Source organism: Petaurus breviceps, unplaced genomic scaffold (genome assembly GCF_028583685.1).
Source record: "Petaurus breviceps papuanus isolate PSGF00001 unplaced genomic scaffold, PetGlider_PUasm1.0 76, whole genome shotgun sequence".
NCBI lineage: Eukaryota > Metazoa > Chordata > Mammalia > Diprotodontia > Petauridae > Petaurus > Petaurus breviceps.
The window spans coordinates 12,651,648-12,677,079 of record NW_027186473.1 but is presented as its reverse complement, the minus strand read 5'-3'; the positions used below and the strand labels follow the sequence as shown (position 1 = coordinate 12,677,079).

The 25,432-nt window shown below is 41.7% G+C and overlaps 1 protein-coding gene across 1 annotated transcript; it reads right to left on the bottom strand.

Moving 5' to 3' along the window:
* Positions 1 to 1,098: 1,098 nt before the first annotated feature.
* SRD5A3 (steroid 5 alpha-reductase 3) lies at positions 1,099 to 24,635 on the bottom strand. The gene is made up of 5 exons (XM_069105257.1): positions 24,300 to 24,635; positions 13,245 to 13,387; positions 10,439 to 10,636; positions 6,721 to 6,852; positions 1,099 to 4,964 (listed from the first exon to the last, which is right to left on the bottom strand). Exons 1-5 carry the CDS (start codon positions 24,527 to 24,529, stop codon positions 4,705 to 4,707), a joined length of 963 nt encoding a protein of 320 aa, XP_068961358.1. The 5' UTR covers positions 24,530 to 24,635; the 3' UTR covers positions 1,099 to 4,704.
* Positions 24,636 to 25,432: the final 797 nt, after the last annotated feature.

Below are 25,432 nucleotides of genomic sequence, written 5' to 3'. Positions count from 1 at the left end.
TGTACTCCTAGAATGCCTGTCATTGGAAAATTGCTCTCTTACATGCTGCCAACATAAACCTTATGCTTATCTCATTTTACATCTCAGTAAGACAGGTGGAGGCCTAGCACTTTACCTCAGGCCATCCTACTGCAGCCTGAGAAAAATTCCATTGTCTCTATACCTAGCCCTTAACTATACAGCCTTTTAAAAAAGCCATGCATATTACTGCCTGAGATCGAGAACAAATCCACTCCTGACAGCTCTCTCTTTCTTTCCGATTGGATGTTAGAGAACTGGAGAGAAGGGTGATCTTTTGTCTTTGAGAAAGTTTCTTCCAGGTGCATTTCTCTATTCACCAATTGCTTTTAGTTTACCATTTCATCCTCCTTACATCACAGGGATTCTAGGAAGCAGGAGCCCTTCCTTCCCAAGAGTGAACTGTACAAGCTAATACCTATGATGTAATGGACATGGCATATGAACTTGGGACCCACACATTTCCACTCAAACATTGGGAGGGGTTGATTTTTTTCTTGTGTCTTCCCCCAAACGAGAAATATCTTTGTGTGCAACAAACAGGTCTTATACTTACTACTTCCGTGCAACAAACAGGTCTTATACTTACTACTTCCCATGATGCCTACCCTAGAATTGGTCAGAATAGGTCCTGAAAAACACCATTTGGCCAATTGAATTTTGCTTCTCTTCACATGCAAATTCATGATTTCTGAGAAGAAATGCTATTGCCACCTTTAAGAAAGGGAGTGAATAACAGTAAAGTAGTATACAATATGTAGCACTGCCAGGGCCATGCCATATAGCCTTCTGGGTGTGTTCTTGTAACTGAACATACACTACACCACTGGTAAATACAATCCTGAGGCAAAATGTGCCGCTAAGGCAGGTCACGAGGGTTACAAAACTGCCATTGCTTGCAATTGTTGAGTCAATATTTTATGAGGTCTTCTAACAATAAAACAAAGTTTGAAATATGCTGTGTAACATTAATCCTTTAATTTTATGGTGAAGTCCTGCATTACCCAAACGTTAGGCTATCATTAAATTGTGCACAAGGGGGTAAAAAAAAATACACAGGAGAGATAGAGGAAAAGAAAATGTGAAAAAAAAATTTTTATTGTAGGATATCTATAAGCATCAGCAAACTGAATTAAATATTTAATGCAGAATACAACTGCATCCCTAAGGACCTACTGCTTTATCACGATGTGATGAAGGCCTTAGAAGCCAAGCTCTAGCTATAACAAGCTAAAATGGCTCCAAGAATGGGTCAAGAGACAGACTATGTGTCTTGCTGTTTGGAGACCAGTCTAGCTAAACTGAAAGACAAAATGCCAGAAGGTTGACCACTGTATACATCAGGGCAGGGAGGAAAGGAGAAGAGGGTACAATAATTTATGAAAACATCTAGTAAGGCTTGTGTTGGGGTTGGATTGTCATCTGTGCTAGCAGAGGGGAGACCCCCACAAATGAAATTTTGGATTCTTAACGTACAGAGCATAATTAAGGGATAAGGCTAACCAAATGATATTTATTGAAGGCCAACATTAGCATACAAAGACGAGAGCTCCATGGTGGAGTCACACACGTGACTTATTTTTGGTACATTTTTGCTTACTAGGTAAGCCACACTGATTGAGGTAGCACATGATTTTCTTTTGTATTGACGAAGTCAGAGAGATCAAATTAATCCGTAGCATTGCCAAAGGAAGCCAGTTGAAGAACTCAAGACTTTATACCACTGGAACATTTCCACATGGGTAGAGTAAGATTATTTGTGGAATCTTCCAAGAATTTGACAGTTTTCATTTAGGCACAAAGGGCTGTTCACTGTGTCCCACAGAGTATAATGCTGACTCTGCTTTTGCAAGGATTCTCCAGCCAAAGGTAACAAGTCAATGCCCAATGACTGGCTCAGCTTTCTTTGCTCTGCCTTCAGCTCCTCTGGTGACCTTGCTACTTCCCCGGCTTAGTCTATGGCCCCACAAAAGCTGGAAGGGCCTTCAAGGAGGCAGATGGTTCCGGCCCATATTTGGGTTCTTACAACTGAACCTTTCTGGCTTTAAAAATAAAAACAATTGTTTCTACAAGTGTAACTCAAATTATCCTGGAAAATTAGAAAGAGATAAAGAGGACCAGGAAGAGGAAGACAGAATGATGAAACTGAAGAACTTTCTAGTAACAGTGGCTTATGCACAGGGGACTTATTATTTGGTTTGAAGCCCTTTAAATTCCCAGAATATCAGATCTAAATTCTAAAATACAAAGACTCAAAAGATGGACGATTTCCTTATGTAGGGAACTCCTTCAACTAATGCACATTATGACCCCTCTGTGACTTGGTAGATCAGTCCTAGGGAGTTGTGTGACTTACCCAGGGGTTGCACAGTGGCAGAGGTGGGACCTGAACCTAGGTCTTCCTGATTCCACGCCTATTCCTTGCTGGGCTTAGCATGTTGCTGCTATAATCTATATTCCCATGTTGAGGTGAAAAATGTCTCCTGAAACCAAATGAAAATGACTCTTCGATTCTCTGATGTTTGGGATTATTTGTGCTTTACGCCTTAAATCAGTAAGTGACTATGATGTGTTTTACATTGCCAGAGCAGAAGCTATGCTAAATATTCTCCCTTTACTCCTGATAATCGATGTATTTCTCTAGAAAACTCTATACTACTGGTCTGAGTATAGGCTGTACTGCTAAATCTGAAAGGAAAGACAAAGTGGAAAGAAAAAAATAAACCCCAAACACCAAAGCTTATAGACTACACTCAAATTTCATACAAGTCACATATAGAGATGTGGGAAGCAGGGTTTATATTTGGGCCAGCAGAATTTCTAATGAAGTGAAGACTAAGGGAGAAAACAAAAGAGAGGGAAGAAGCTTCTGACGGTTTGGGAGAAAAAAAAGGATTCTGAAGTAACATGTAAGAAAAAGAGATTCCCATTTATTAGTAAAGGATAGTGATTTTGTGTTGCAAATATTCACCTATAAGGGAGATGGCAGGTCAGCTGAACCTTAACCCTTAGAAATATAAGCAGCTTTTGCATAATCTCAAAAAGAACATCCCTCTTCTCTCTCTGCTTCTACTACCATCTATACAACTGTCTCTAATTGTATAGTTACATGGCATACACATACCTGAAAATATATTTACTTGTCTGAGGTAAAAACACTAATATCTCCTATGCCCCAAATCAGATACAATTACAAAGGGCAGTGTTTTTATAATAACAGGATAACTTTAGAATGTGCCTAGTCAGGCATATATTTGATACTAGCAAAGAACCTGAAGTCTGAAAAGATTTCAACAATAGCATCTGATTTATCTGTACTTCTTATGGGCGTAGAATGTTTTTGGATTATGCATCATTATATATCCAGCCAATGATAAAGAGAACATAATCATCACATCTTTGTGCTTTTAAAGTTACCAACTCAAGATAATTGTAAAGGAGCTTAACAAAAGGAATTTGACTTAGAAGTAATACCTTAACCTACAAAACAGAAAGTCTGGTGCTGTATTCTTAATATTGCACTGAATTCTGGGGATGGGGGGGGAGAGCTGAACTATTTTTTCCTGTTTGGGGATCATTCGCTCATGCATCACATAACATTCTTTCATTAATCAAGGATGAAACTTAATCCTTAATGTTTATTTTTAGAAGTGTAAACATTATCCTTTTCCTATGTAAATGTGAACTTTTTTGATCTGAGATGAGTTCTAACAGAAATATTTTAAGTCTTCCAAAAGTTAACTATCAATAACTCCTTTGTGGCAAGGCTAGTCAGCACATCAGCATTTGTTTATACAATGCTGCTTAAATGACTAAATCCAATAGACTGTTTGAAGGCTCTTCATACAATAGAAATCAACTTAGACAAACACAAGTCCGGTGGACAATGACAATGGGAACCCCATCATAGTACTATTTGCTAAGGAGTATCCAGGATCAAGCAAGTTCAAGACGACTCAGCTCCTGACCTATCAAAAAGCTGTCATTTTAAGAAGGTTACAACTATAAGGCAGTCCCATGACATGCAACCTGAAAATGGGATTTTTGCTGAGCATTCAAGTTAGACTGTGAACCAAGCAAAGTGTCTATCAGTGTTTCCAAGTTCTTGAAGCTTTTTGATAGTGCCTTGCCAAAGAACAAACTAGCTCCAAAAAACTCTGAATTCACCTGTAAGCTGCTGTGGTATTCTGTCATCTTCAGATGTTAAGAGAAGTGCAGAAAGATTGGAGGCGTGTCCTACATTCTTGAAGGGCCTTTGCTCAGTTAGTAAACCTCATACTGACTGGACAAACCATTCAGCACTACATGCCATCTTATTTCTTTTTCTGAAACATCATAATAATTCTTCTTGGTCTGCTTTGAAATGGCCTAGAAAAGTCTCATCTGCTGCAGTTGGTTTGTCTTCTAAAGTTCCACTTAGGATGAAGCACTAGAAACCACCCAGAAACACTGATTTCTTGAAGTTTCTTTCTTTCTGCTCATAAGGCTACTTCATTCTGGTTTTCTTATAAAAATGGAAGTAATATTTTTGGATAGTTCTGTCCAGCTCACCAAGCCAAGCCATCACACATCAAGTAATTCTCTTCCTACACCATTATCCCATCACTTTTGCTCTTGGGAATGTAAATCCTCTTGCTCAGAACCTGAAAAGGTTTTGATTTGTTTGTTTTAAAAATGCAGACAATCTTAAAACAAAAATGGTACATAAGCCTTCCTGTGCTTTGGATAGGAGTCAAACTTTTTCAGGTAAAATTTGTGGCTCAGAACAGCAGCCAGAGCCTGGCTGAAGAGGACATAGGACACCACAAGCCACCAGGTAAAATTGTAGAATCCAAAGGTGACAGCCAAGGACACATAGATCATGAGCTCTGCAAAATAATTTGGGCCAGAAACATATTCAAACCAGTCTCCAAAAGGAATTCTGTAGTTAGAGTGAATGACTTTTCCTGAAATGAAAAAGAGGACACAGCATGAATTTGAAATGAGGGTGTTTTTTGACGCGAGTTCGTGTTCTAGAAAATGTAGTTAATTATACTTGTATCTGTATTAGTCTCACCCATCTACATAGAAAACATAATATGATGATCAATTTCCATATAAAAAACTATTCAGTTCAGAAAGCCAAACATTAATAATTATAAAAGAAAAACTAGTAAAAAAGTTTGTGTAAAAAAAGGACATAATTAGCTTTGTATTTTAAAGATTCCAACCTAAAGCTATAACCCCATCTTTTACATAAGCTTGATGACAAAAACTGAAATTTTACATGTTGAGGGTAATTTTCTATAAAAAACTATAAACTTTTTTAGATTGAAATTGAATTTACTAGAGGAAACAAACAACCACTTGGCAGGTCAATTCAGAAAATAAGAGGACACTCAGGATAACCAAGTAAATTATCTGGATATTTTAGGCCAAAAAGTACACTCTGACTTAAATGTTACTTTGTGGGACTCGATTATCTCGTATTTTTGCATATAACAACAATAGCAGCTAGCATTTCAAAGTTTGCAAAAATCTCTTAAATATCTCACTTTACTCTCACAACAGCCCTTTACAGATGAGGAAACAGCCTACATCCCAAAGGCTGATATTTAAGTTTTTTTTAAAAAGGAAAGATGGCTGAAAGAGCAGGGCGACTGCAGTAGGATAAATAAAGGGCTAAAGTGGAAGAGGTTATAAATCAAAATTTTTCCTTTTTCCCTGGCATATTTATACATAGTTTGAGGCCAACATAGTATCTCTCAGAGTCAGTAACCCAAATTGGACAGACTTACAAGGTTCCTGGAGAGAAGATTTAAAAACATTTTATGGCTGTGCATTTCAGTGGCATAAAATGTTAAATAAATACTAAGTAAGGCACATAATTCCATAATCTCCAAAGATGGTGAGCATATGAATTAGGAATTCCATTTTCTTAGGAATTCCAAAATTTCCTCATTGTCAGTAGATTTCACCAAACTTTTTTAAACTAGAAAAGCAGTAACTGATTAATTTGAGCTCTCTTTTCTTCCTTTCCCATGATTCTTATAGGAACCAAGACAAATGTCTCTGGCACTTTATGGTATGCTTCCAACAACCCTAGGAAACAGGTGGATGGCAATATTATTATCCCCTTTCTCAGAGGTCAACAACTCTGCCCAAAAAGTGGGAAACAGGGTAGCACTTTAGAATCAAAGAATTTTGTTTATTTTAAATGTTTTCAATTGTAAACTTAATCATACAACATGTACATTTTGACATATAAGGAGCAAAGAAGAGGACTGTATGTAAAATTGTAAACCTGTTAGATTTTTTTCTAGTGTATATTAAATTTTAACATGATGGTATAACAAGACTGTCCTGTTTGTGTGCCTTTCTGAATTCCTATTTTTCTTCTGCATATTTTAGAATATTTTATGGCTGCTCTTTTTTTGAATCTCTATTACTACCCACTAATTCTTTGCACACCACCCCTCTCCAAACCCTTCCTTGTAACAAATGATTGTCAAGCAAAACAAATCAACATCAACTGTGTTTGAAAAATGTAAGAGTCCCTGAACATTAAAGATCATCTAGTCTACACCCTTCATTTTACAGATGAGAAAACTCAGACCCTGATAGGAAGTGAGTTGCACCAAGACATACGGTTGGTTAGGGAAGAAAAGAACAATTGTCCTCTGAAGATGAGCAGGGATAGGCTGGAAATTCAAATAAGCTCACCTGAATCGTTTTTCCTCATATTAGCCAGGATGACATGGCACCTGTATTGATGTATGGATGACCAGATGTACATCATCATTCCGAGGATGTGGAACCAACGTGTCTGCATCAACAGACTTTTCCCTACATAAACTGTGGATATGACAGTCATCTGATTAGCAGAATGTTGTTGACATCAGAAATATAACAAGTTTTGCAAAAAAAAAAAAAAAAAAAGACTTTGTTGAGTTAGCTTAGGGGCAGAACTTGTTTATCGATCCTACCAGTCTGATTTTCTCCTTAAGGACCTGGAAGGTGCACCTTCTGGATGCAGGGTGGAGAAACTCCCCTTCCCTTCAGTTCTCTAGACAAGGGAGATCTTTGCTCTCCATTGGCTGACAAACTCTGGAGCCATTGGCAGAAAATCCTATGCTGTTGGGTATTTTTCTCCATCAGCATGCTCTAGGCCATGTCTCCTTTCAGAAGTGGAATTCTGTCCTCTGCCTATTGTTATTGCTAGGAACAATGATATGATATATAAGGGTATGCAGTAGCATTACTTCCACTATGAGGAAGTACAGTGACAGGTTTGTGGTAGGGAAAGCAGTGGGGTCTATCTATGTACAAAACAACTGTAAATAAATCTCTGTTCTGGGGTGGCTAGGTGGCACAGTGAATAGAGCACCAGTCCTGGAGTCAGGAGGACCCAGGTTCAAATCTGGCCTCAGACATTTAACACTTACTGGCCATGGAATCTTGGGCAAGTCACTTAACCCCAATTGCCCTGCCCTCCCCCCTCCAAAAAGCAAAAAAAAAAACCCCTAAAAACTAAAAACTCTGTTCAAAAGCCTTGCTTAAAGGTGATTCATTCTGTTCTAATGTCAGGAAAATAGTTTCTAGAAAAATGGAGGGTAGTCATTACTTCTGCATACTATACAAACCTACCATGAAGGTAAATTAAACAACTGATGGGATGGGTCAGAAATTAGTTCTTCTTTCACAGCATGACTAATGTGGAAACATGTTTAACATGACTGTACACGTGTAACCTATATCAGATTGCTTGCTGTCATGGGGAGGACGGAAGGGAGGAAGAAAAATCTGGAACTCAGAATCTTATAAAAATTAATGCTGTAAACTAAAAAATTTTTTTAAAAGAATGAGTTCTTTTCCAAACCACAGAAACTACAAATTATAGACGTAAAAGTAGATATATACCTGCTGATTCAAGGGATCTTAATCCACAGCTATAGAAGTCTTATGGATCATAGGATCAGAGTTTTAGAGCTAAAAGAAAAGTCATCTAGTCCAATTCTCTCATTTTATAGATGAGGTGTCTGAGCCCCAGAGAAGTGTGACTTCCCCAACGTCATACAGATAGGACTTGAATTTTAATTGCAGGAAAAGAATCTCCAGGGGGAAAAAAATGTTAAAATCCTGAAATAAGTCTAAAAATATGAGATGGCAAATGACACAATCTTCCTCATAAAAGGTTATTTTACTTGGGGCTTTAAACCAGGTGGCTCAGACAGCAGCGTTCCAGATGACCTTCCTAGTGCACAGATAATTTGGCCAAAAACTTCAAATAACAGGAAGGGAACATTTACTAAATTGTAATCCCCTAAAGGAGTAGGGAAGGAGGTGGGGCAGAAATGTGTACACAGTGCACAGATTAAGATGACAGAAGGTAGGATGAGGAAAAATGAGAGGTCCAGGTAAGATGCTCCAGGAATACTAGAAAAACTCCAGGAGCTGGGTGACTGGCAGTATTATTAGAACAGGTCGGGTGAAGGGAAGGTGTTATAGCATCTAGCACCTGGCAAATGCACTCTGAAGTCCACGTGTGCCCACTTCTCCCTGGAGTTCTCATAAGAAAAGTTCAGAAAGCAATCCAAGCAAACAGGAAACAAAATCTGGCCTAGGGCTCCAAAGGAGCTGAATGATGTCAATCACTGTTTCAAAACACAAACACACATAAAGTGCTAGCTATGTGTCAGACACTGTGCTGGGTGCTGGGCAGTCAGGAGGCTGAAAGGTAACAGTCAAAAGCCCTTTGGGAAAAAAGCAAGCTCTTACTACAGAAAACCCAAAGGTGGCTGGCATTCACCAAGAATGTGTGAAAATCATGACTTTAACTCACAGAGTGTAAAAAAAAAAGTGCTTCCCAGAATGAAAAACACCACATGTCAATTTAATTTAGCTAATTAAATTCAGAGCAACTTAACTGAGTCATATTATTCTAGGGTTACTGAACTATCAGAGGTATCTATCTGACTGTGTCATGACCCTAGGGAGAAAACAAATATGGCACAAAGAGAGGAAGTAAGTACAAAAAGAATTTAAGAAGCCTCCTCTGAAAGCCTACTAATGCCTTTTGGGGAAATTTAGAAAGGGAAGTAGAAATCAAATGGAACCATTGCTTAAGTATTAGATGCATAGCAAATTCAATCTAAATTTGTAGAGATGGGGTAAGGGTCGCCTTTAGGAATCAATGGGGAAGCATAACTGGGGAGAAAACAGATTCATGGCAGAGAGAAATACAGTGCTGGAATCCAGGTAGCTACAGCTGTAATAAAAACCAACTTGCACTAAATATGTGGCTTGTGAGATATTCTGAGACTGAACACTGTCACTACAACCCGATTTCTTACAGTGATCAATATCATTGTATGAAAGTTAAAGGACACATTGCTCCCTTCCCTTAACAACTGATAAACTTTTCAGGGAATGCACCTTATGCGGATGTTGTTTGGGTGCTTGTTGGGAAGTATTGTGTCAAGACAAAGTTATGGGTAGCATTTAAAAATTAAAATACAATTCATGATCTTGATTTTCTTCTATATCAGTGGTTTTTAACCCTTTTTGTATCATGGGCCCCTCTGGCAGTCTGGTGAAGACTGTGGACTCCTCAATGTTTTTAAACAACAAAGGAAAACATTTAATTTCAGTTAGAGGTTAATGAGAATAAATATGTAATTTTCCCCCTCATTCCCATTCCCCTCCTCCCCCCCTCCAAGTTCATGGACTTCTAGAAATCTGTCAGATCTCTGGAATCTATGGATCCCAAGTCAAGAACCCCTGTTCTAAACAGAAGGAATGTTAAAAAAACAAAACAAAAACAACAGCAATAATACTTAGCATGCTATTTCAGTTTCAATTTCACACTACCCTTTTCCTCCTTTCTCTGACCCTCCCATTAAAACAGCTTGTTATTTGTGATGGGAAGAAGACGCTAAATTGGTGGCTCTGTGGTATTTTATCCTACCATTACAGGAAAGGGGAAGGTTTTGTTATCTGACATGGGATTAAGGGCCTTATTCTCATTGTAAACCTGGATTTTAATAAATCATTTCCCCGAGGGGAGGGTCAGGAGCCACAATGTAGCTACCTGAGCACAGCAAGTGGTTAGCAGCAGTAGCTGGGTCAGGGAAAGGCATCCAGTCTTCTGTGGCTGGGGTTCCATCCATCATCTCAGCTTGACCTCACCTGCAGTCCCTGAGGTTCACTTACGCACTGAAGAAGCAAATTCATATTCAGGTATACATTTCTGTTGCTTGTACTTCTGAATGCGTTATCTGTGGTTGTTGCTAACTTTCCCATAAGATCACAAGCTCCTCAAACCCAAGGGACTGTGAATTTCCCATAATGCCTCATCCGGCATTCTACTCCCCAAACTGCCCTGTCAATGAATCCCACAGAGTTAAGCCAGCCAGCCAACCAGAGAAGTGGAAGCACTCACCATTTCTTCCACTGACTGGTACTTGGCTCAGCACAGTTAAGCCAATAATAACATAATAAAAGATTCCAAAGCAGTACTGAACCACGTGAATCACGCCCTCAGAGAACACGCTGATGAAGAGACACTCCATGAGTCTTCGTATACTGTGGAGCCACATAAATACCAGCACTAAGAAGGCAGACAGCACAAGCTCATCACCTGCAATGAAAAGCACACAGACTCGGGAGGTTTCCTCCTGGGGCTGACTTTCCACGGTTAAACATACAACCACACAACCTTCCAGTCTTTTTTCCAAAGATTTTATTATTGGGTAATGAAGTGGCAGTGCTGGGATGGGAAGCCTGGTCCCCTGATACCTTCTTCAGGAATGCAGGTGGCTCAGTGGAGAAAGCACCAGGCCTGGAGTCAGGAAGACCTGAGTTCAAATCCAGTCTCAGACACTTACTAGCTGTGTGACCCTGGGCAAATCACTTAACCACTGTCTACCCCAGTTTCCTCCACAGTAAAATGGGGATAATAAGAACACCTACCATACACAGTTGTTGTGAGGATCAACTGAGACATTTAAAAAATGTTTAGCACAGTGCCTGGCATGTAGTAGGTACTTTAAAATGTTTGCTATTAATTAACTAATTATCTTAAGCATCCTATTACAGCTTTACTATAGATGACACTTTCTGAGCTACATGGAAAACACATCACTGTCAGATAAAAATTATCTAGTCTGAAAGACAAAAGACAAGAGAAGTTACTTAGGAGCATGGGTTTCATCCTATGAGAATCCCTATATCCTGGGAGGCCAAGCTCTGCTGGCACTTCCTAGCACTTTCTGGCAGAGAGGACTAGCATTGGATGCTGAAAAGGCATTTTTAGATGTTGCAGATGAAGTCCTCTGCATCCTGCCTTGGTCCAGTCCATGTGTGGACAGGGGAGAGAAGCCATGTAAGAGAGAGAAGAAGGAAGAGTCATAGAGAGCACAGACTGAACCAGAAAGGGAAAAGGATCTGCAAACAAAACCCAAAGCAGGAAAACTGCATTTCACATGAGAAATTAAATGAAAGGATAGCTGTGCTCTGGACCTTCCCCTGCACTCCCTCTAAGTGCTACTAACTGTTCAATCACACACACACACACACACACACACACACACACACAAACACACACAAACACACACACACACACACACACACACTTCTGTAGGAACAGCAAAAAGTGGAAAATCCAAACTCCTCTTTCTAAAGGTAAACTCTAGTATAATTCAACAAAGTCCTGAAAAATGCTTGTTTAAATGAGGAGACATGGTGGAAACTTCTCTCCTTTCAAAAAGGGATTGAGTCTGGTCTTCCTCTCCCAGCTAGCAAGTTTGGGTTTGACAGCCCCAAATTCTTGTTTCTAGGGAAGGTGTGACAGGGTTTAACAGCTGGCAGACAGAAGAGATTTTCATTTTGCTCCTCACTGGGGTTAATTTTGGTTCTGGTCAGTTTTTTCCTTCTACTTCTCCATTTTTAAAAGTGTAGCTAATGTGAAGAGGATATTTTGTAATTGTCTAAAAAATAAGTGGCTTTAAAAGTAGGATCACTATTTTACCACAAACTCACTGTGTAACATAATTAAATGCTAGTCAAAGTCCTGAGGCTTTTTGATGATTATTTTGTGACAGTATGTTTCCTAGAAACTAATGTTTCAAAGTAACATTGAGGGACAGGGCAAACTTCTTTCTTCTTTTCAGAAATGGGAAGGCTTCTCTGATGCTTCTCTGGATCCGCTCTCTCAATGATGTGTGGGCACCATCTGATGGGCCAGAATGCATCCCCTCACTGCCTTCCAAGCTATAGACAGGCCAGGGTACAGCACTTGCCTCAAAGACAGGAAAGCAAGTTCAAAATCTTGGTTCTGATGACAGGAGTAAAAGCCATTCACTCTCCTCTATATTTTCATTCTTATGTTTTCTTCTACTTTCCTCTCTCTGTCTTCCTTCCTTTTTTTTTTCTTTTTCTTTTTGGAGGGGGGAAGGGCAGGGCAATTGGGGTTAAGTGACTTGCTCAAGGTCACATATGGCTAGTAAGTGTTAAGGGTCTGGGTCTGAATTTGAACTCAGGTCCTCCTGAGTCCAGGGCCAATGCTCTATTCACTGTGCCACCTAGCTGCACCTTTCTTCTACTTTTCACTCTAAGCAAGATTTGTAATAATAAAAATAACTTTGCTGTTGTTAGTCATTTTCAGTTGTGTCTGACTCTTTGTGTCCCCTTTTGGGATTTTCTTGGTAAATATACTAGATTTGCCATTTCCTTCTCCAGTTCATTTTACAGATGAGGAAACTCAGGCAAAGAGGGTTAAATGACTTGCCCTGGGTCACACCTCTAGTAAGTGTCTGAGGCTGGATCTGAACTCAGGCCTGGCAGTTTATCCACTGTACCACCTACCTACCCCAATAATAACAATAGCTAACATTTATATATGGCACCTTAAAGTTTGCAAAGCACTTTTCATATGATCTTATTCTCACAACAACTCCATGAAGTAGGTGCTGCCCCAACTTCTAGATGAGGAAACTGAGGCTAAGAAGTTAATTGATTTGCCTAGGGTCTTGTAGCCAGTAGGTATCTGAGGCAGAATTCAATGCTACATATCTTCTTATGTCCAAGTCCAGCACTCACTGGCTACCCAGAGCAAACTCCACAAAATATTTCCTAGTGCACCAGGCTGGGGGCAAGGATTGATTTTTTCTCTATGAAACGCCATGAGCAATTCTTGCTAACCTGACATTCTCAAAACAGGGTGAATGTTTGGAAATGGTATAGTTTACCTTGCATTTGTGAAGCCCCAAGTTTTCTGAGCAAATCCTGAAGCCATACTGGAAAGGGCGTTCCTAGGAACAGGGCTTGGATGAGACGGAATAGCAAGAAGCCATTCCACACCACTGAAATGATGTAGAAATGGTAAAACCATCTGCAGAAAAACAACAGAAATTTGGCATGAGTCGGGGGGGGGGCTAGGCTAAGTCAGCCTGGGCAAAGTCTAACACTTTTTCTGACTTGAATCCTATTAGAAGGCCATTGTAAATTTACTTCTGGAACAAGGCTCCCTGGCAGAAGGCCTCCAGGGGACTGATTTGCAAAGTTTAACATCAACAACACAAATCTTGCAACATTTAAATGGAGGTTCAGCTAGAAACATTTCTCATCTCTCAATGACTCCCTGACCTGGGTTCCAGTTCCAGAGACAGTGACACAACTACATCCAGGAAAAACCAATGTTGTCGCTTCCACTGTCAAATAAAGGTAGGATTTCTACATACTGCAATACTAGGTGCATGAGGGTTCCCAAAGATTTTTGCAAGACTATCCGTAGTATGAATCCTCAAGCATCACACCGTGGGGGGCAGGTTAACATTATTTGTCTAGAGAAATTAAGTGATTCCACTTGAATAATTATCTACCTCTAGGTACCAGGAATTTTATTTGAAGGTGGCTAGGTGGTGCCAGGCTTGGAATCAGGAGTCATCTTCCCAAGTTGAAATCTGACCTCAGACATGTATTAGTTGTTTGACCTTGGGTAAGTCACTTAACCCTGTTTGCCTCAGTTTCCTCATTTGTAAAAACGAGCTGGAGAAGGAAATGGCAAGTCACTCCAGTATCTTTGCCAAGAAAACCCCAAATGGGTCACAAAGAGTCGGACACTACTGAAAACAACTGACTAGAAATGATGAAATTACCCAGAAATACACATCCCGCCCCATTTCCAAGACGCCTTCAGATTTAACTGAGATACAGGTTCAAATTCAACCTCTTGATACTTTGTTGTTCAGTCATGTCTGACTCTTTGTGACCATGAGGAACATAGCACACCTATACCATAGGTGGGGTTTTCTTGGCAAGCATACTGGAGTGGTTTGCCATTTCATTAAGCAAACAAAAGTTAAGTGACTTGCCCAAGGTCACATGTCTGGTAAGTGTCTGAGGCTGTGTAATGGGAATGCAAATTTGGAAGATCTTCCCTGCCCCTAGGCTAAAGTGCACCTGAAGCCTGGGGTGGGAGGCTTGTTTTTCAGTAGATACTTCTTGATTGGCCAGTGAGTCAATAAGGTTGTTACATTCTCTGAGCCAGGAGAAGGCTATATAAGCCCTGATGTGTAGCTTTGTTTTGGGACTCACTTTGAAAAGTGTTCTGTGATTTGATCTGAATTCTGGGAAGCTGTTGTTGAGAGTCCCCTGGCTTTGAAAAACCCAGATGTGGAAACCCAGATGTTGACTGGGTATGGATGTAATGGCTGGACAGTTTGGAAAGCTGTCTACTTGATCTGTTTCTGTCTTGATAATTCTGCCTGTATGCTTTGAAGTTCGGGGTGCTGACCTTTTTCCCCTGAACAAGGTAAACAATTTATGTCTGACTGATTAAAGTAAGCTTGTTAACCCATTCTGAGTTGCTTTCCTTTATCAAAGCAGATCCAAGAACCTGTATGGGCAGCAAACCCTGAGGACGTGCTTGGGGTGCTTGCTGCTACAGGCTGGTTCCTGAATCCAGGTCCAGGGTTCTAACCACTCATCCACTTAATTGCCCTCTCTGATACTTACCTGCTATGAAATCCTGGGCAAGTCACTTAACTTCCAGGTGCCCCCAGGCAAGTCTCTAAGATTGTATATGCTCCAGAAAGGGCCTTCAAGGACATCTAATTCTTTTTTTTTTGGTGGGGGGAGGGGAGGGAAATTGGGGTTAAGTGACTTGCCCAAGGTCACATGGCTAGTTGTGTGTGTGTGTGTGTGTGTGTGTGTGTGTGTGTGTGAGAGAGAGAGAGAGAGAGAAGTGTCTGAGGCTGGATCGGAACCCAGGTCCTCCTGACTCTAGGGCTGGTGACTCACTGTGCCACCTAGCCACCCCTAGGATGTCTAATTCAATCCTTTCATTTTACAGATGAGGAAACCGAGGCCCAGAGGGCTTCTATGACTTACTCAAAGTCACACATAAGTGTCTGAGTCAGGATTTGAACTCAGATCCTCCTGATACCAAATCAAGGATTCCACCATTCTATGAGGCCATCTTGTAGTAGACAGCTACAGATCTGCATTGCTAGAAGGACTTTCATAACCAGGAACTCCTGGTTATGGATGAAATTTGAACTCCAGTCCCTCTATACTCTCTCTCTCTAAAAGACACCCACCCATAAATAAGAATCAATCGACAAGCATTTATTAGGTGCATGGTCCAGGAGAGTGCTAAGCCTTACACATAGGAGGCAAAGCAAAACACATAAAACCAAGAAGGAAAAAAAAATCCCTTTCCAAAAAACCAATTATTCCAACTTGTTCCATTTGTAATCTGGAACAAGTCTCTTAAAACACCAGTCATTTATGGATTAAGGCAGCCTTACATCAACATACTGGAGTTGTTCCTGATCTTTACTGCCTAGTCAGCTGTACCAATAGAGCAGGACTGGTTTTCTTTGTGCGTGCACGAACACACTTTTTTGGAGGGGCGAAGGCAGGGCAATTGGAGTTAAGTGACTTGCCCAAGGTCACACTGCTGTTAAGTGTCTGAAGCTGAAAGTGAACTCAGGTCTTCCTGACTCCAGGGTTAGTGCTTATTCACTGTGCTACCTAGCCACTCCTCCCCCACCCCATAATTTTTGAGGCAATCAGGGTTAAGTGACTTGTCCAGGGTCACACAGCTAGCAAAGCATCCAAGGCTGGATTTGTACTTGGGTTCTCCTGATTTTAGGTCTGGCACTCTATCCACTGTGCCACCTAGCTGCCTCTCCCAAATTCTTTTTAATAAACACAAACGTGGGGTGGAGCCACATGCTGCCACCTTAGAATTCACCCTTACTTCCTCCTGCTACACTATCAGATTTCTGTTGGTATAATCCTGGTTCTCCCATCACTTTCTACCATTCCCATAAGGCACTTCAGGAATGTCATGCACACATTCCAAGCTTCAGGAGTACTGATAAAATTACTAAGTTTGTCCAAAGTTTAAAAAACAACACAATGCCACGCCCAAGAAAATCACAGCAGAAGGAGCTTTCTAGGTCTTCGGTGCAAATCTGGAAGACAGTTGTTTCAAAACCTTGCAATCGAATTGCTTCATATATGGCTGACTTCTCAGAAAATTACTATAAGGCAACAGCATTTTAGGAAGTAAAATCTCTGGCAGTTAAAAGGAAATTTGAAAACAAAGAACCTATAACGTCTCCTGTGCAAATGTAATGAAGATGTTTAATTTATGTGAGCTTTAATTCTCAGCCTGGTTTGCTACACAGAAAAACAAAACATTCAAAGTTTAATAATATTTAAGCAGTCAATGTGCTGCATGAAGGGAGGGGGCGGGGTGAGGGAGGTGACTTGGAGTTTTCCAGTACCAATCACTGACCCAATGTAAATACTGACATTAAATTTTCTGAAAAAAGAAAACTATGACAAAGTCTGCTATATACTATCAGACCCGAACAATTTGTTCTGATTTCAGATAGTTCAAAAAGCCTGTGATTTCACTAGTGCAGGTATCTACATTCCCAACTGGAGTAGAGTTCCTAAGTTGTTGTGGCCCAAAATAAATAAATGAATAGAATCATCATTTGCTGGCTCATCTTCTGGGCTTCTCCAGGCTTAGTCAAGTTGGACCTTGAAACAGACAGTCTCCTCCTGGGTCTGCATTAAATATCTTTTCTGCCTTCACAGAATCCAAGTTGACAGAGACCTCAGAGATCATCTAGTGACCAGGGGTGGCGGACCTTTGGCCTGGAGGCCATACATGGCCTTCTAGGTTCTTGGGTGTGGCCTTTTAACTCAGTCCTAGTTTTATAGAACATCCTTTTATTCAGGGGATTTGTTCTGTGAAGTTTGGATTCAGTCAAAGGGCTGCACTTGAGGACCTAGAGGGCCCCATGTGGACCTGAATGAGAACTCCCTTTCTAGCATGCCTGGGAATGAAGGATGAGGCAAACTTTGTTTGAAGTCTTCTGATGACAGGGAGAACACTACCTCTCAAGGGAGCTCTTCCAACTTTTGGCATGCTTTACTTGTTTGGGAGCATCCTCTTAAGTCATACCTAGATCACCTCATTTGCACCTTCTGTTTTAAAGGTCCATCCCTTCTTGCCTGAGAAAACTTTCCAAAATATTTAAAGATATCTATCAAGTCTTACCCTCTATCTAAATCCTTAACTTTTTCAGGCTCTTCCTAAGATTTGATCTCAAGGGCCCCTACCACCCACCACCTTCAAAACTAAGCAGAATTCAGCACAGGGAGTCTGACCAGGGACTGGTTCTGAACACCAGGCCTCTTCATGTAGTCTATGAACAAGCAGCTTTTCTGCTGTTTTCTATGGGCATGGCAGACCCTTCCATATGACCATGGCCACCTTTAGGCACAAGGCCAGGGGAAGAGAACAGAGGTCGGAGGGGGAGAGGTGACAGTACAAAGACCACTGCATTTGTAATCAGATAAACTGTCACTAGCATCCTGAGCAGGTCTTTTTTCACTTCTTTATAAAGCAGGGACCAGGTGATCCATAAGGTCCCTTCCAGATCCAAATTTAGTCCCTAGAGTTAAACAATGAAAGTACTCTAATTTGGGCAATTGTGATTATTTAATGTCACATACATCCCAGAGAACACTCAGGCTATTATTATTCTATCCAAAAGTTGTTACACTGAACCTTGACACCATTTGGCCTCATATACAAAGTCAGTAAACAGTTATTAATTGCCTACTATGTGCCAAGTGCCAGGGATACAAATATAGGCAAAAGACAGTCCCTGGGTTCTAGGAGCTTACAATCTAATGGAAAAAATTGTTGTTCAGTTATTCAGTGCCTGACTCTTTGTGACCCTGTGCTGTCCAAGGGGTTTTAACAGCAAAGATACTGGAGTGGTTTGCCTTTTTCTTCTGTTGTGGATTAAGGCAAACTGGTTAAGTGACTTGCCCAGGGTCACACAATTAATAAGTGTCTGAGGCTGGATGTGAACTCAGGTCTTCCTGATTCCAGGTCCAGTGCTCTATCCACTGGGACACCTAGCTGCCTCCAGTTGGAGAAAGACAACACATAAAAAGGGGGTGGGTAGATAGGATAAGTGGAGGGGAGGGTGGAAATTGGAGGGGGATGGAGAGAGGGTGGGAAATGGCTTGGAAGAATGATAAAATCCAGAAGAGTACACCAGGTTTAAAAAGATGAGATGTCTGTCCTGAGGCCCTCCTGAAATGGAGGATCTGGGAGAAGCTGTTCTACTGTCCTATTCTCCAACCTGAGGAAGTAAGGGACCCCAGGGCCAGGGCGGACTGAGCAGGTATGAGGTTTAGAGCTGATGGAATCTTGCAAGATAATAAAATTCCTGAGGGAATGAAGAAATTTCAACTGTAGGGCAAGCAGTGGCTCAAGGACCAATTCATGGGATTACAGGAATATATGTTTAGAACTGCAAGTGACTTCAAGGATAATTTAGTTCACACTTCCTCATTTTACAGATGGAAAAATGGAGGCAAAGAGAAATTAAGTAACTTGTCCAGAGTGGAGAAGGTAGTAAGCAGTGTTTTTTCCATTAGTTATTCAGTTGGTTTTTAGTCATGACCCTCTCTTCATGACCCCACTTGGGGCTTTTCTTGGCAAAGACTTTGGAGAGGTTTGCCATTTCCTTCTCCAGCTCATTTTACAGATGAGGAAACTGAGGCAAACTGGGTTAAGTAACTTGCCCAGGACCACACAGTGTCTGAAGCTGGATTTGAACTCAGGTCTTCCTGACTCCAGGCCTGGCACTCTATCCTCTTAGACACCTAGATGCCTTACTACAGCATAGGCTGCCCCCAATAATAAGGGCCACAAGGCTGCTCAGTGGTTAGAACATTGTCCTAGAGTCAGGACAATGACCTGAGGTCTCCAAGACCCGAGTTCAAAGCTAGCCCAAGACACTCACTAGCTGTGTGATCCCTGGCAAATCATTTACCCTGGTCTGCCTCAATTTCCTCAACTGTAAAATGGGGAATAAGTGTCTACCTCCCAGGGTTATCATGAGAATCAAATGAGGTTTAGATTCTTCATATTGTCTTTTTGATTAGACAGTGAGCTCCTTGAGTGCAGGGACTCTCGCCTCTTTTTGTATCTGAAATGCCTGGCACAATGCCTTAAACACACAGTAGGTGCTTAATAAATGCTTACCGATTGATTCATAAAGTACCTGGCACATAATAGGTTTTTTTTTTTTGGAGGGCAATTGGGGTTAAGTAAATTCCCCAAGGTCACATGGCTAGGTTTTTGCTTGTGTGTGTGTTAAGTGTCTGAGGCCAGATCGGAACTCAGGTCCTTCTGACTCCAGGGCCTTCGCTCTACTCACTGCGCCACCTAGCCGCCCTCTATAGGTTCTCAATAAATGTTTGTTCCTTTCCCCTTCAAGGAGTTCTCATTTCTGACATAAAGAATTAATTTTCTTCATTTCTGTTCTTCTGGGATGACAAAAGATGGGATCATAGGAGAGCCATCTAGTCCAACCCCCTGTTTTACAGATGAGGAAAGTGGGGCCCAGAAAGCTAAATTGACTTGCCTAAGTGGTGGACTAGGCACTAAATCCTGGTCCTTTGACTCCAACTCCTTCTGTTTCTGATGAACAAGGTGCCTACCTTAACCTTTTGTTTTTTTAATTTTTAAAAATAAATCAGATGTGACCAACTTTGATAGACTTAGCTCTTCTTAGCAATGCAACGATCTAAGACAACTCCAAAATACTCATGATGGGAAATGCTATCCACATCCAGAGAAAGAACTATGGAATCTGAATGCAGATTGAGGCATATTATTTTCTCTCTTTTTTTGTTTTTCCTTTCTTGCGGGTTTTCCCTTTTGTTCTGATTCTTCTTTCACAACACAATTAATGTGGAAATGTGCTTAATATGAGTGTACATGTATAGCCTAGATCAGAGTTCATGCCATCTTGGGGAGGAGAGGAAGAGGGAAAAAATCTGAAACTCAAAATCTTATAAAAGTGAATGTTGAAAACTAAAAATAAATTTTAAAAGGAAGAAAAAAAATAATCCTCATACAGAACAAAAAATAATTCACATGGAATATAACATAATCAAATATAGGTTTTTAATACATTTGGACTTCCTTCTCATTAAGAACTATGGTTAACACACCTTTCATTGTTTAACTGGATCTGTCCCATTATCTTCACTGACAATATAAAAAGAAATGTATTGTTTAGACTTAGAAAAAACAATAGCTGAGACATAATATGGGAGGTTCCGCCCCAAAACTCTGGAGGAAGTCCTTCAGTATTATTTCATAATTTAGTGGAAAGACAAGAAGTTTCGAGCTCAAAGAGAACCAACTCTAAATGATAATAAGGAATAAAGGAAAGTCACTAAGTCCTTGGGCAAATAAACCACTTAACCTCTGGGCCTCTGAGTTAGACTGGATGATTTCTATGGGTCTGATCAGCTCTAAATCCTAGGATGTCTCAATTTTTTGCTCACCATATGACAAGTATGAGTAGTGGCAGGTGTTTTCCGGTGCCAGGGTAGGATCCAGAGAAATCTGTGATAAACTTGCTGTGTCAATGAAGGAAAAGCTTGGACTTTCATAAGCACAGGGCACTCCCTCCATCCAAAGATGGCCTATGACTTAGTAACATGCCCAGGGCGGTAGCATTAGTGTCAGAAATGGATGTGACGCCAAGTCTCCTTGGCTCATAGCCCACTTTATCCACTATGCCATACTGCCCCTTGTCAACTACTGTGCAGGGATATCAAGCATGTTTTTTTTTTTTTAAAGATAATTAAATGGGAAATTCAACATTTTACAAGAAGCAATTTCTCCTCCATTTCATGACAATGGGTTAATAATAGATTAAAAAAATTGGAAGGGAAAGAAAAAATTAATTCTGATTAAAACCAGAATGAGAGAGAATTCCCAGTTAGGAGATTCTCTGGCAAACATAAATTATATCCCCTTTGGCTTAATGATGGGGATAATCTCAGAAAGTTAAGATTTAGTTAAGGCAAATTTTGTATACACTTTGTTATCAAAGTCTGTATTCTTCATTCTCTTGTTCTCTTGTCAGAAAAGCTGCTGCCACCAAGCCATGCCAATACATATGATTGCTGATTTGGAGGTACAAGGGACCTTTGGAGCCACCTGGTCTACCCTCATTTTGCAGATGAAGAAAAGGCTGGTATGGAGAGGGGCAGATGACTTGCCTAAAGTCACCTAGCTGATCTTGTAAATGGCAGAACTAGATACAATCTCAGGGCCTGTAACAAAGTTCTGGGTTCTTTCTCCACTATCCCATGTTGTTCCTCCACCAGTCTGAACACAGTGATTATTTACATCTCAGAAGTCAGGTTGTATTTAGCCTATCAGTCATGAAATATAGATTAGACTGCTTTGGGATTATGCTTTGTTGGCATCAAAAAGATTCCACATTCTTTTCTCCTAAATGACAAATGTAAACACATTCTTAGCTGTACCCTGGCACTCAAATTTTTTTAAAAAGTGAAGACATAACCAAAACCATGTCCTTTCAAATCTGACTCAGAGAATTGATGGGGTACCTGGGGTCTAGGTCAATTTGTGGAACCAATTTGTAAAACCAGTCTGTGCAATTGTAACTGCAATTTGTATAGTAAAATCCCTTTCCCAGCCCCTTCCCCCTATCAGCACTAGGCCTAGGCAACACCTTGTGACTCCTTTGTTCTTACTTAATCTCTTCATGTCTCCTCTGGTCTGGCCCAAATACTCCTTCGTCCTTGCCTCAAGTCTCCTCCTGTCCGGCCCAAATCTCATCTAAACTATCTATGCACTAAAGTCACAAGTTCCTCTGGGTCAGCTCTAACCTTTATCTATGCACTGAGGTCCCTTCCTTCCGGTCAGCCCAGACAATGGCAGCCCTACCCTTTAAAAGTAAAAGCATGTACCCCTCTCACTTGAAGGTCCCCTAAAGGACTCTTGCCCGGTTCTAAGAAGCATAACAATAAACTTCTACAACTCTCACTCCAATTAAGCCTGAGACCTTGAATTCTTTCCAGACGCTATTGCAGGTTTTCTGGTCTTAGATAAGATCAGAGTTCCTGCTGAACCTAGAGGGAGCCATTCCTCATCAGAACTGCTCATTAGTCGTGATCTAATTTTTTTTTTTAGCAATTCCATTTTATCCCTCATGAAAACTACAAGCCCTATACATCTCCTCGACATGGGACATGCTGAAAACCTGATATTCCAAATGGTAACAGTGGCATTTTAAAGATAAGAAGAGACTGGGTCCTTGTACCTTCAGAAAAACTACACAAATGTGTTGTCACTTAACCAGTCAACTCTGGCAGTCACCAGAAATCAATTGTACCTGATATGGTTTCATTTAGGGGATTTTTGCCAGACATGAGAGGGAGCATTGTTTAATATTGGAAGCTTGCCCATTAGACTGAAACAAAAGCCCATGACTAAGATGGTCATGGTGACTAGGGTCCAAATCCTAGGGGGGAAAAAAAGGAGGCATATCTCATTCGATATAACATTGAATGCTGATAGGGTTGATTTTCATCTTGTATTGGTTCTTAGGTCACTGAACTTTGTAACTCTCCACTCAGGGGCCTTGCTGTCTGGATTAGTGAAAATGTACAGAAACCTGGGACTGGAATCCAGGAAGACCTGAGTTCAAATCCAGTCTCACATACTAACTGTGTGACCTTGGGCAAGTCATTTAATTTCTCAGTTTCCTAAACTATAAAATGGGGAATAATAATAGCATTTCCCTCCCCATGGTCCTTATGAGTCTCAAATGAGATATCTGTAAAGCCCTTAGCACAGTTTCTAGCACACAGCAGGTAATTAAATGACTGTTCCTTCCTTCCTTCACTGTATCTGGCTAGCCTCAGATACTCCCTGCCCCCAGTCTTATCAACCATTTGCCCTGCTAGTACCACTCCCTGCTCCAAGACACTTATTAGATCAATACTGCCACAGCTACTGGAAAGGGTGTGGGTGTGTCAATAGACTGATACCCATCTTCTCATCACCGATGTTACTTCCCACTAAAAGATTTTTCCCTGGCCTCCTTGTGTCCTGTTTGGATCATCTCCCCCACAGAATGTTTTTGAATAACAATTCATACAGTAACAACTTTATGAAAAAAACTTGAAAGACTTGAGAACCTAATCAATTAAAAGAAAGTCGAAATTCTAGGGAACCAATAAGGAAGTCCGATACCCACCACCTGAGGCAGAGATGATGAACTCAAGGACAGGGTGAGATATACATTTCTGGATACGGTTTATGGGGGAAATTTTGCTTTTCTTGACTATGTTATATGGGTTTTCTTTTTCTTTTTCTCAATTGGGAGGGAAATTGATTGAAAATTTAAAAGTAAGTTCCTGGGAGGCTAGTCTGGTTTCTCTTTTGTTTTCGCACAGCCTGACAAACGCTTTTTCATTCACTCATAAGAACACACGCAGGAGAGTTATGAATGAGACAGGGGTTTAGGAGATTAAAAAAAAAAGACTTTGACTTTTAGTATGTCAACTTAAAGCTGGAAAATGATGCCAAGGCGCGTGAAGAGGGAGGCAGGGGTAAGAAAAGACCTTCCTTACCCAAATCAATGGCTTAACGTCAGCGTCGTCTGCGCCTTCGGTGCCTAGCATGGGAGGTAGGGAAGCCTTCGCCCCCATCCCATGCCAAGGTAGCCAAACACACAGCCAGCGCACGGTTCCGCACTTCTACACCCAGCTCCCCAGCCACCCTCACCGTGCCTGCCCTCTGCTGCCCCCTGCAGGCCGCACTAGCGAGCGGCGCGAGGCCTCAGAGCCTTCTCGCCACATACAGTGTGGGTTCGGCCCAGGAGACGCTGAGAGCGAGCTAGGAAGCGGAGACCAAGGTTACTTACCTCTTGGGGACATCGAAGACCTCCCAGGAGGCCGGGCGCTGCACGCTCTTGGTTTTCCCGTAGCGGATCAGGTCCTGGAAAAAGGTGGACAGAGCCAAGGACCCTGGGGGAAGGACGCTGGGCGGCACGGTCTGCAGCAGCAGTGCCAGGAGGAAGGCGGAGGCCAGGATCAGCCACAGGGCGCCGATGGGAGTTAGCTGCAGGAGCCCGGCGCCCACCCACGGCGCCATGGCCAGCGCCGCCGCTGGACACGCCTAAAGGCTGCTAGGCGCTGGGCGCGCACGCGCTGGGCGCCCCAACGTCCCTGGGAACGTCTCTCCGGCCCCGCAGGCTCCGAGCCCCGGGATGCGTTTGACGCGCCACGCGGGGCGGAGACTCGGGGAGTGCCAGCCTGGCCGGGAGAGCGCGTGGGGAGCCAGCCTCGGCGGCTGCCTGCGCTGGGGTCGCGGTCCCCGGGCTTCCCCGAGGGATGCGGCCTCCCTGGCCTCCCCCCCCTTCCTCCGGGGCATACTCTGGCTTTGGGAGGCGGGGCAAAAATAAGCACCTGGAACGTGGGCTGGTTAGAAAGCCTCAGGGTTTATGCAGTCAAGTGAGGTGGCCCCACCCCTGCTAATGCGCGTGGGCCTGTAAGCTTTTGCTCGAGGACTCCTTTGCCTTCAGACCTCCCTGCAGAGCCCACGGAAGAAGCATTTTAGGCCACATACAGTGTGGCTGAAGTGAAGGTGGAAATAGTTCTAATCTAGGGCAAAGAGACTTTTATATATGACTCCAAACATGTTCAAAATTGTGTGGAAGACACATGCAGAGAATGAAAGCCCCATCTCAGAAGGAGCTTGCATCCCAGTAGGGAAGACAGGTACATATAAATATGGAGTGAATAAGTACAAATATGTAAAAGGGACTCAAATCTAAGTAAAATGGTTTGGGGGGGAGAGCACTACAAGTTGAGGGGATTGGGAGGGGCTATATGCAGGTGATTCTTGAGCTGCATCTTAAAGGAAGGGGACTAGGAGGACTCAGGGATGGAGGGAGTGCCTTCCAGGCATGGGCATTTACTGTGTTTCCCCCATAATAAGACCTATCCCGAAAATAAGCCCTCCCCTTACTGTGTAAGATTCCTCTAAAATAAGCCC

Bases quoted from the DNA above. Each gene is read 5' to 3' on its own strand.
- SRD5A3 (XM_069105257.1), bottom strand. From the start codon at position 24,529: ATGGCGCCGTGGGTGGGCGCCGGGCTCCTGCAGCTAACTCCCATCGGC. The intron at 13,388-24,299 runs GTAAGTAACCTT...GTTTTTCTGCAG, and splicing joins GTCTTCGATGTCCCCAAGAG to ATGGTTTTACCATTTCTACA. The intron at 4,965-6,720 runs GTGAGCTTATTT...TTTTCATTTCAG, and splicing joins TATGAGGAAAAACGATTCAG to GAAAAGTCATTCACTCTAAC.